This window comes from Struthio camelus, chromosome 1 (assembly GCF_040807025.1).
Source record: "Struthio camelus isolate bStrCam1 chromosome 1, bStrCam1.hap1, whole genome shotgun sequence".
Lineage (NCBI taxonomy): Eukaryota > Metazoa > Chordata > Aves > Struthioniformes > Struthionidae > Struthio > Struthio camelus.
This window is the reverse complement of record NC_090942.1, coordinates 214,567,500-214,579,531: the sequence shown is the minus strand read 5'-3', so window position 1 is coordinate 214,579,531 and position 12,032 is coordinate 214,567,500. Positions and strand designations below refer to the sequence as shown.

Sequence of the window (12,032 nt, the reverse complement as noted above, 5' to 3'; positions counted from 1 at the left end):
GGAACCAGCCCACTGACTGAGGATGGTATGCATATTCTGGGCCACAGTTTTTCTCTAATGTGTCCCTTCAGATTGGACCTTATGAAAGGATTTGAGTCAAAGAGGTTCAATGGAAAATAGTGCCTCAACATAAAAGAGAAGAAAATCATACCAGTGGTCCTAACTTTCAGTTCACCCTGCTGCTTAAACCTTCATTCCTTACTACTCTTTTCCCTTCACGCTTTATCATGCTGTGACCAAATTGCATATATTATCTGCCACCATTCTGACCTTGTACTCACTTTCATGAAGAAGATAGGTTATCAGGCCCTCTCGCTCTGCACAGTACATAGCTAGAACGGAAATGGTAGATACCAGGTGGTCAGCTAATGGTACACCAGACTGTTCACAATAAATCTAATATTCTTAAATTTTCAGGGTTTTTTCTAAGATCTTGATTTTTTTTCCAAATAATTTATTTATCTTACCTGCCCTTCAATACTTAAATTAGACAAGTGATTTTAAAAATGCTGTGTTTCTTTTATTAAACCCTAAAAGCAAAGCTGCTGACATTTGTTCCTGAAGATTCCATTGGTGGAAGACAGCCATATAGGTTTTTTAAAATCTATTACAGTCCTTAATTTCTGTAACTTAATTAGAAGCTTTAATTAAAAGAAAGCTGTTTTGCCATTAGTTGTTTATTTTAGGGACCTTATAAACAGATTGTTTGTCTACCAGGGGAGCGTACCATGTGTTAAAATGTAAATTCCACTCAGGATTAGGTCAGAAGTCATAGTTTATGGAAACAAATTAACTTTCTGTGTAAAAAAGTATCAGAGGATCAATGATTTTAGGAATAATCAACAGAGTCTGGCTTACATTTAATTCCTAGCCTGATTAAGTAGCTTGCAGTTGTATCTTGTTACAAAGCCTTACCAAAAAAAAAAGCGTTTAAAACTAATCCTACTAAAAAACATCTTCAGTTGATGGGATTGTGGCTATCCCACTCATTTCACTTTAAGTGCACTTACCATAAATTATTACGAGTAAATTAACTGGAAAGTACATTCCTTTTACTACGAAGAGCGTTGTGGAAAACTGAGGCCTTAGGACTTTTTACAGTCTTGACCTGTGTTATGATTCCTACCAAGTCAACTGTTGCTAAACAGCTCCGTAAAAGGACTGTTTTCTGCCATCCAAACTCCCTGTCTCATGTAATGCAGCCAATTTTGTGATGAAATACAGCAAATACTTAATACTCAGCAAATACTCAGAATAACCAGTACAAGCAGTCAACAGCTTAGAACAGGAAATGAGGAAGAATGCAATATTGAATTAAATGGGAATAAATACAGGAGGATATTATTGCTTAAATCAAATTTTAACCAAGACATGGGAGTTAAACGTTCTCAATTCTTACAGAAAACAACCATTGGCTCTTTAACACATAAGCATGCACTTGGTTCGATATATCAGCCAGAGGGTGGTACCTTCACTATAACAGAGATTTCTAGTACAGTGTTGATGCACGATGTTGACTTTCTCAGAGGAACATGGTTTTACCTAGCAGCATTCTGCTCAAAAGCAGGAATGTATAGTGCTTACAAGTGCTTTGTTTGCTGCCTTTGTTCTCCCTGGAGGTCAAGAATTAATTTTTTTCCCAAACTTGTACTCCTTCTCCATCCAAGATCCACTTTTCCTCATTAACATTTCCTAGCTGGAGTGGCTCATGTTTCAATGTCATGTTGTTGATGACGTGGTCTTGTGACAGAATGAGGGCATGATGATGACATCTTCATTCAGCTTGGTGCTTCTTCAGCTTGCTTTACCATTGGACTTTCTCAATGGTCTGGGCAAATTTTTCCAGGCAGTGGGTTATTCGCTATTCATGGTACCTTTCACTGTTACTTGTAATATATGACTGAATGATTTTTAAGTCATAAGCAATTGGGGTTTCCTGTTCCCTGCTGATATGTCACTGTGAACTCGTTCTCTTTCATTTGCATACAAGATGCACTCAGAGGTAAATATACAAGACACACTTTTCAATAAATATTTGTGTCAAAATTAATTAAAATATTGGGCTCTGAGAAAAATATACAGTTAATTGCGTATAGAAGTCAGATTGATTCTGCACATTTTTAAATTGACTGCATAAAGATAATTTAAATTCAGTTATTTAATCACTTCACAAGGGAGATTGGTCTTATTATGCATAGAAATGATTGGCCATCGAGGCCAATGAGAAGAAAAAGGCGAGACCCCACAGGTAAGTCATTTCTGCTAAACTACGCTGCTAGGAAGATTACATTTGTGATAGTTCAGGACAAACTGAAACCCTTTACCTCAGCCTATATATAAGACAGACAAAAACAAAGATCCAGAGAGGACTGTGTCCTGCTTTAGTCTGTGTACATCTGCTTATCTCTAGGGCGTTTTCTAATGGGTTTATTTCTAACTAGGGTAAGAGGAGTTCTGAATATATCTGCAATGCTTGATCCTGACTGACTTCTTTCTCCCTAGCAATTTTACACGGCTTCCACACTTAGCAGGAACAGAGGAGAATCTGCACCTGGCAAAGCAAATCCAAGCTGAGTGGAAGGAGTTTGGATTGGATTCTGTTCAGCTGGCTCACTATGATGTCTTACTCTCTTACCCTGATGAAACTAAGCCCAACTACATCTCAATAATTGATGAGCATGGAAACGAGGTAAAGAAAACCAATTTTCAACCAAGGAAAAAAATCGCCTTCCTATAATACCTTGGATGACTGTGAGGGAAAGGTATCATCTTCTCTGTTGATGGTGTTGGGTGTGATCCAAAACTCATGGAAATTAATGATTCCAGTTTACTTTTTTGTTTCTTTGTTTCTCCATCTGTGTGCTAGGTATACTAATAATTACCCTGATTCATACAGCATACTGGGATGTATGGATTGAAAGAGAATTATATAAGGGAATTATTTTAGGTAATTCAATTATTTTTAAAATACTATTTAGAAAGAGGAAGGCAACTGTAGTCAGTGTCGTTATTTGCGTTGAATCATTTGTATAGTACTAGTGATTGGGCTAAATTCAATTTCTAGAAGCATAGGCCTCCAGAAGTACTGAGACAAGCAAAATCGGTTCATTACGGTGCAGCTCTATTGCTTGTGGAAGCTCTAGGGATAAGCAGAATAAGACCTTTTTTTTACTGCTTTTATTTGCTGTACAGGGACCGCGTTAAGGGACCCGATGTTGTGTAAGTGGGATATGATGTGAAGAGTGGAGATGCGGTTTGCAAGATAACACCTTGCATCTGCATACTGAAAGTGATGCCCAGTGCTTGTAAAAGTTTTGGCCACTCTTCACTTACAGTCACAGAACTAGAATCCTTTAAACGACAAATGCCTAGGAAATGCACCTGAATATACAGTACTTCTTTCTCATATTGTCTGGTTTACTTTTTTGTTTCTTCTTTCATGCTAGATTTTCAACACATCGTTATCTGAGCCTCCTCCTCCAGGATATGAGGCTGTTAGAGATGTGGTGCCACCTTACAGTGCGTTTTCAGCCCAAGGAATGCCTGAGGTAAAAGAATAGAACTGAGAAATTTCTGGCTTTTAAGCTTTATTCATTCAAAACCTGACATCATAAGTAGGAAAGGTGTGCTAGCCTTGTGCTAGCCCTCGTGTTCGAGGGAATGGAGCAATGGAGCAGCTTTGTAATTGAGCAGTCATACCTATCTGTTTAAATTTTTTCTGTGATCTGAGTCGGAATGGGATTTTTTTGCCTTTTCCTTTGAAAAAGGAAAGAGGTTTTTGAAAGGAAGAATACCTAAAAGACAAATTGTCTTTTCAAAATATGATGCTTATGTTTTTGTTATTACATAATATTCTGACAAGAAGCTATAGGTGCTTAGTTGGGGCTGTTAACAATAGCGTTCTCCAGTGAGCAACTTTTGAAAGGAGTTGTGTGCATCTGTACTGCAAATAGCACAGGAGGGAACATATATTTAGCTCAGCAGGGAGACTACTCGATACTATCTGGACTCCTGTGAGTTCTCTCAGGCCTGTTTATGCATTTTATATTAAAAGCTATTCCATTAAAAATATAACTAAGTTATGGAAAGAGAGATGTTGAACTTGATAAGTGCATTCATCAGTCTTATGTTCTGTCTCTGCTTAAGAATTTTGCAAACCATTCCTGCTTACGGCTCCAGGTTCAATGAAGGAAGAAGGGTACAAAGTATCTGCATGCCAGCTAACTATAGCCCCATGAGTAGGCCATGCTCTTAGAAAGTGGGAGAAATGGGTTCAAAGTTCTTCGTACTGAGAGGTCACTCAGTCACTTTTTTTGTAACTGAGAGAGGTCACTTTTTGTGGGGGAGTGCTCTAATCAGGGAGTTGTTATGTAAAATCACTGCTAGCATCATTCCTTTTCCACCAGCTGCTTTTAAAAAAAAGGTGTGGAAATAACTGTGTTTTGGAAAGATAAATCCTGTCAGAGTGGGACAGTAGCTACCTGCCTGATGGAGTGAGACCCTGCAGAGATTTTGAAACAGTTCCACCTTATTTCTGCTTTTCAGTGCATGGGAGATCTATATTCCTGCACTGTTGCAGAAGCAGAACTGGAAGCACCTTTGGAAACTTCTCGTCACTGAGGTCGGCAACACCAGCTGAGTATAGAATCTGGCTGTCTCCAGGTTAACCAGCCACTTCAGATAGGCTTCGACTTCAGACTAAACATATAAATTTAGGTATTTTCAGGTAGGTGCCCATATGTGCTTTTGGTATCTGAACTGCCATGGTAGTCAGTGGAGCTTTACTCAATGCAGTCAGTGGACCCTAGATAACAATTTAACTCATCTCAGTATAGAGCTTGATGTTCAGTTTAGTTTCTTAAGCATTGGTGTCTAGTGCCATTTGAGATTCCCTAGGATATACTGACTGGCTGTTACTCTAGAAAAGCACAGGTTTCTTCTGGATCCTGTGGTATATCTGCTACCCCTTTTCTTGGATATGTTAGGCTGTCTCAAATGACACTAGACCGCTATGCTTAACTAACTGCTTTAAGCCTTAGAGGCTGGTGACCTTGATCACTGTCTAGGTTGTATTAACTACATCTCTGTTGAAAATAGTCTGTATGTAGACACCCACATATAAATATCTTAATCTTTAACTGAATGCTACCTTTACTGACTTAGTTTTCTCATAGTGACCGACATGCTAGATTTTTTTCTTAGTTCTTCTAATTGAAAGCAATAAGAATATCAGCAGTGTTGCTTTACTCTGGCTAGAATGATTTGATTATCCCATATGTATGGTCAGGAAGCATTATACTTCCATTAAATCAGATGAGACTGCTCTTTATCACAAGGAATTATCTCTTAATGCTCTAAAGTGAGTAAACTTTCTTTCCTTTAAAAGACTTCAAAACCATTGTGTCATTAGGGAGGGAAGTGTTAAGTGCAGCATATGGCAGCATCAGTTTGAAAGAAGCCGTTGAAAAAGTGAAATTACAACGCACTTCAGCCTAAAAAGCCTTGAAAAGGGTAGTGGGAGGGAAGGGACCAAATCATCTGGTTCAACCCCCAGTTCAGATGAAAAAAAGTTAAGCTTCTGGCAGAAATTTCTTCTAATATAAATATTTAATGGAAAGCAGGCAAAGTAACAAAGTAAAGTTATATTCTGTACTTAACATGCAGTAATTTCAGTTTGGAATAACAGTATCATCCATAACAGTAACATTCTGCTCCTTCTTTCATTTTTAATTGACTTGACTACACAAGTACTCACATACAGTTAATGATGGTCACAAGCAAGATGTGCTTGAGCCCTCTAAGCTGAAAGAGCCCAAAAGACATTTTGTAAAAAGAGTCCACACTACATTCTCATAACTTTTATTTTATAATATTTTTTAAATGGCAGTTCTATAAACATGAGGGGTTTTATTACATTACTAGGAAATTATGGTATAAATTGTCACAATGCTCTGATGAGAAATTCATAGCATTGATGTAATCCTTAATCATGCTAAGGAAAGTTAAAGATGAAGGGTTTTCAGAGATGCTAAAGGAATGGCATTGAGGAAGTGTTATTTGCTATGTAATGCATCCAAGATTGCCAGAATCTTCAAATAAGTACCTTTTAATGCAGTTTCATAAATCCAAAGATTAATTACTCTGCAGCACCGTGAAAAATGTTATTTTACTTCACACTGTAAATCTGGATTATATACTTTTCATCAGATATATTCATGAGGGCTTTTCCTAAATAACAGAACTGGCCGTATCTTTTTGTGATGGCGTTTACTTAATCAAAGACATTATAAAAAAACAAACTGTAAAATATATAAATAGATTTTTTACCATAAAATTTTACTCTCATGATAATTTGCTTTGTGTTTCATTGCAGAACAACTACTCTCATTGTGGCAACCAGCAGGTTGCCCTTAATTAAAGCTCTGCAGTTATGTAAGCCAGACCATTCAAATCAACATTTTTATACTTGTCTGAAAATATGCAATAGACTACAAATTGAAGCATTTTCTACAAGTTATTCTAAAGAACTTAAGCTAAAATGAAGGATCAAATTTCCCTTTTACTTCATCTAATTGTAGTAGAGAATGTCTCTCAACTTCAGTAGAGTTACCTTTGATTTTACTGGGAGGAAAAGCTAGTACATAAATTCAGGAAAGCCTCCCCAAAAATAATCCTTGTGTTTATGACACTCTTTGAACAGAGAGAGACAGAATCTTAGCAGGTGTGAAACTGCTCTCCTTATTTCAATACGGTTCCTCTTATTTCATTAATCTACACTGTTCCATTTTGCTTAATTTAAGAAGAAATTGCAATTTGGGCAGATTAGTGATGAAACCAGTACAGTTAAAATGACTGTACGACAATCTATCAGGATGTGCTGTATGCTATAACATCAGCCAAGCTGAATGTCTAGTCCAGGAATTTCATCAGTGTAGGACCTTTAAGCTTGTAACTTTTTGAAATTAAAATGGAAGATCTCTCTGGATATGTCTAGTAATAAAGGAAAACTCACTAAGGAAGAGTTTCCTGTCATCTAATTTTAGTCATTTGAAATTATAGTCATCTTGCTAAACTAGTCTTTGAAGCTCCATCTATAGTCAGTGAGAGGTGTTTCCAAAGTGCAGTTTATTCCCTCTTAGAAAAAGGTTTTTAAAACAGGTATGGAGTGAAAAAGCTCTAGAACTTCCAAACTATCATCACTGGCTATAGAGCACACTACCTGACCTCATTAGACTATGCACACTACTTTTAGGTAGCTGACATTCAGGAATGTCAGCTACATACAGTCATGTGCCAAGTATGGAATAACATGATTGAAACACAAACATGAGGGATACTTTGTTCATGTGCAAAGTGTACTTATTATGATACTCTGTAACTTCTGCAATATTGAATAGGAATCAAGGGTCCTGAGAATTTCGTAGGATATAAGCACCAGTCTACTGTGGTGCTTAAGATACAATTGCTATTAACTGTGATGTCTGGGTTCAGAATACCTCCTGCTCTCTGAGACTGAATCCAGCTTCTTATAAAGGCAACAAAGAGAAGCAAGAGCCATACTCAGAGCACTTACTCTATGTTTCTAGTTTAGAAGACATATCTTATGTTCTCCATGGAGATCAAAGTCAGACAGCTTCCGATGGTAGGAGCCTAAATTCATTAGATGTCACTTGCCTATCTATTTGGCTCATGATCAAAGAAGAATTCATATCAGAGCCAATACCGGAGCCCATTGTTCCTAGCTTATTCTCTTACTAGATCACATCGCCCTTCTTACACGCTCCTTGACATCCTTGTTTTAAATTCTACCCGTTTCTACCAGGGTGAATTAGTGTATGTGAATTATGGTCGCACTGAGGACTTCTTTAAGCTAGAACGTGAAATGGGAATCAACTGTACCGGAAAGATTGTAATCGCTAGATATGGCAGGATCTTCAGAGGAAATAAGGTAACGCATCTATGTAAAAATCTTTCTCGTGCTGTCTTCTAACAGATTCCAAAAGGCTGAAATTCTTACCTCTGGAGATTTTAGTGTAATTGAGCTTTTCATAGAGCTGTGTTCAAAGATGATTCTTGAGTAGGAAATTAAAATATATGTTCAATATATATATATTACATCTAAAAGTAAATAATTTGAAAAATTATGTGTAGTTTTATATTCATCTACATACTATAAATTGTTCCAAATGTTACTAATGTTTTTAGGCAACGTGCTCTAAGTAGCCTATTCTTCTCTATTGGTTCAGCTGTGCTTTAAAACACCTATCCTGCGTTTCTTTATAAAGGTTTCTCTACACTATGCAGAGATCAGTCTGTAGGGAGGCTATTTAAAACTCTCCGTATATTTATTCCTGTCCCTATCTCACAAATATTTTTAAACTATACATTTCTGTAGACATCTGTGGCCTGACAGGAAAGTCATGCACTTACTTCAAGCATGTACGCAAGTGCTTTTCTCAATAGGGATGTCAACAGACAGTCTGCTGTAAGTGTATTTGGCTTTTTTTTTGACCGTGATTTGGGCAGGACTATATTTTATATTTCTCTGTTACTTCAGAGGGCCAAACACTGAATCTCCTCTTTAGAATACGTAATCTTATTATATGTTCTTAACTAATGTTCCCTTTGAATGGATAGCTCATTGATTTACATATATGCCATTTTCTCCTGGGAAAAATATGACTCGTACTCTGGGTCAGCTAATATTTTCACTAAATTGTTCATAAGTTACCATCTTTAAAGATACTATCTGAATGGAAAAGACTATACAATCTGGAGAAATATACTTTCATTTAGATATCTTAGTGGTGTGGAAGAACAGGATGGAGGTTAAAGACAAGTACTATATTTCCTAGAAAAGCTGTAATAACTCTGGAATAAAATACCCAAAATTAAAACTGTTTTGAGGATTAATTACCACTCACACACTATGCAGCACTGTCCTACCTAGTAGGAAAATAAATTAGGATGTCAGAATGACCTATGTATCAGAATACTGTCTCTCTTTACCTCCATCAATCAGGATTGCACTAATACAGTTTGCCATTAACATGAGTATGAGAACGCTTTCCTTTATCAAAACAGCATGCAGATTAGTCCTTCTGCCTTTATAAGCATGTGCAGTCTTTGGCATTAGGCTTATTTGCAAACAAATGGCAGTTTCAAGCTCTCTAGTAATATATCTTTCTGTGTAGTCCAAGCCCTGAGATACATTCAAGAGATCATCTAGGTAAATACGTGACTAGCTGAAAGATAGGGTTACATCAGTGTTTATGATAGAGTTTTTTCAACACATGATGTATACATTTTAATGGTCAGGTAATAGCTTTGATCTGGATGACAGAATACAAATTCAGTTTATGGAGTAACACACTGGAGCATGGTTTCCATGTTACTGCAGTTACTTCCCAACGAAAACTCAAGAAACAGAAGATCTCTTAACGATCATACGGAACCCAGTATCTGCGTATGTATTTCCAGGAAATTACATGGTATGAGACAGGTATGGGCCAGATTTTTAATTCCTATAACAATTCCTTTACCTAGCCCAAGCAGTGTAAGAGGCTTTGAGGAATAATCATTGTAGTTTACAATACTTTCTTTTGCCCCTTGAGCGCTGTGTCAAGGTATAAGGGACTGAATGGGACCGGAGATCTGCTTTGCAGGTGAAGAATGCTGAACTGGCAGGTGCTAAGGGAGTCATTCTGTACTCTGACCCTGCTGACTACTGTGCCCCAGGAGTAAATCCCTATCCAACTGGCTGGAACCTGCCAGGTGGAGGAGCTCAGCGTGGAAACGTATTAAACCTGAATGGGGCAGGGGATCCTCTGACACCAGGCTATCCTGCGAAGGGTGAGTGACAGTGAAGAAGTCATTCTCTGAGGGTCTGGTTTCAGAAGGGATTGAGGAGGGTGACAAGGATGTTCTTTCCCGTGGGAACAAAATACATCTTTTCTTATTTTTTCTGTTGCTCAACGGAGGCAGCTTTGGGCTTCACCTCATCAGGGCACTTCTGCAAATGGTACATAAGAGAAAGTGAGGGGAAGTTAAGAGAGCCCCTTTGTGCAGCACTGGGCTGTATAACTTCACAGACTTACACAAGTTCACTCTCGTACATAACCCAGAGATGATGACACAAGTGTTCAACAGTTGATATACTAGTTTTTATTTCTGCTTCACATCAGCAAGCCAGCCAAGAGCCAGCCTGCACAGCTTCCAGGTTTCTTTGTTTCTGCAGTTCCCCTTTCTGCAAGTGGGGGCTGCTTACCCTCCACAAGGGGCCCCACCAGCAACGCTAGGTCTTCCGCACTGAGATTGGTCAGCTGCCTGCAGATGAAGCTCCTGAGATTACCATTCCCTGCTGGTTCATCACCTTCACCTCATGCTGCCTCAGCTGTTCATTTGAGGTCTGCCTAAGACATTTCATTTAACACTCAGTCCACCTCATTTTTGACTGAAATATGGTAAGGACCACTCACAATAGGACCTGAGCCAGCATGTCTGAAGGAGGTAGTCACCTCAAGAAGAGTAATGCCTAAGTAATGGGGAAAGTTTTGTCTTTGACCGGTACAACTTGAGCTGGAAGAAGATATCTGTCCACAGTTGCGGCGTAGCAGCAATAGACCATGGTGATGATTTCTAGTTCCTCGTACTAGATCCAATGAATTTCTTTTCATCTCTGATTGATGAATCTCTGTCTGCCTCCCACAACAAGGGTCCCTCTAAATGCTATATAAGGAAGAAACTCCATTTTTTCCACATCAGCTAGAGAAATAGCTTTCAAATGTCAATTTTTGCCCATCCTGTGAAAATTAAGATTCTGTTTTGTAAAAAAAAAAAAAAAAAATGTATTTGAACTCTTGACAAGACAAAACCTAGACTTTTTTTTTTCTTCATGAAAACAAGACGAGAACAGAATATTCGGTTGCTGAGTACATAAGATTTTATCTACCTCTCTTATCAACTGGCAAAATTTTTCAGTTCCCAGCTGAACGTTCCAAGCATCAGACTACTGGCTCTCTCTTTACTCTTATTCTAGCTCTTTGGCTTTATCCAAAGTCCCTTTATATTAAAAGAAGTATTTCTACCCCAAAGCATTTCAACCTAAAAATAAAGAATAAATTTGAAAATTTCCAGGCGGCTCTGGATGTATGACTGCAGACACTAATGGGAGAATTTTTTATTAGTGTCTCTCTGAAAACATGTTGATGAGGCATAAAAATGAAATCACTGAGGAAATGTCAGCCCATTTTCTAGGAAAATGAAATAATCATTGTTGACGCCTGTGTTAGAACTGTGCTATGAATTGTACAAATTCCTTCTGAGAGTTGTAAGTATATCTTTCTTCTGTCTTCAGAATACACCTACCGATTAGACAAAGCCAGTGGTATAGGTCTCCCAAAAATTCCAGTTCATCCCATTGGTTATCATGATGCTGAGTTACTACTGCGGTAAGTATGTAGGAGACATTGGGAATTTTAAATAGATTTCTTTGTGAAAGTCCTAAAAGTATTTGAAAAGAAGAGGAAAAGACTTTTGCACTTTTCTGCTAGTTTAGTTGCTGAAATAGTACATTCATTTACAATTAGGATCTCCATAAGAGGTAAACATATTCTAGTATCTGTTACTATATATTTGATGTGTGCTGAGTGATCTAGAAAGGATCATTATCATGATCAATCAAATATTTTACTGAAGTTATATACTGTGTTTTAGTTTAAATAAAGACGATGATTTGTGGGGTTGCCATAATACTCATCTTATGAAAAAGACCACCAATAAAATCCTTCATTTGTCCAGCAAATATTTATCATTCATGTTTTATGGTACAGGACCTGTACTTTGTTCTCCGTTATATGAACGCATGTGCTCTCTCAAACTAAGATAAGAACCCCTGCGAAACTCTGGAATGTTACAGGGAATTTAATAGAGCTCTACAAAGTGTACTTATTAAATATGCCAGTGACAAGAAGACAGGCTGGCAGCTTGCCAGATGACAGCAATAAAATTTGTAGTGATCTTAACAAACCAAA

General features: G+C 37.7%; 1 protein-coding gene across 4 annotated transcripts in view; it reads left to right on the top strand.

Annotated features, from left to right (window-relative positions):
- Nucleotides 1-12,032, top strand: part of LOC104153277 (putative N-acetylated-alpha-linked acidic dipeptidase) — a 36,713-nt gene that overhangs the window by 1,842 nt on the left and 22,839 nt on the right. For 2 of the 4 annotated variants that reach the window (XR_011138754.1, XM_068930528.1), the window contains exons 3-8: nt 2,503-2,689; nt 3,447-3,548; nt 7,823-7,948; nt 9,401-9,502; nt 9,666-9,852; nt 11,357-11,450. Coding sequence is in view for 3 of the 4 variants with exons in the window: in XM_068930528.1 (XP_068786629.1) it covers nt 2,503-2,689; nt 3,447-3,548; nt 7,823-7,948; nt 9,401-9,502; nt 9,666-9,852; nt 11,357-11,450 (798 nt within the window). In the remaining variant the exon portion in view is untranslated. The remainder of the gene's footprint in view (nt 1-2,502; nt 2,690-3,446; nt 3,549-7,822; nt 7,949-9,400; nt 9,503-9,665; nt 9,853-11,356; nt 11,451-12,032) is intronic. The other 2 variants (XM_068930529.1, XM_068930530.1) reach the window with 2 other exon arrangements.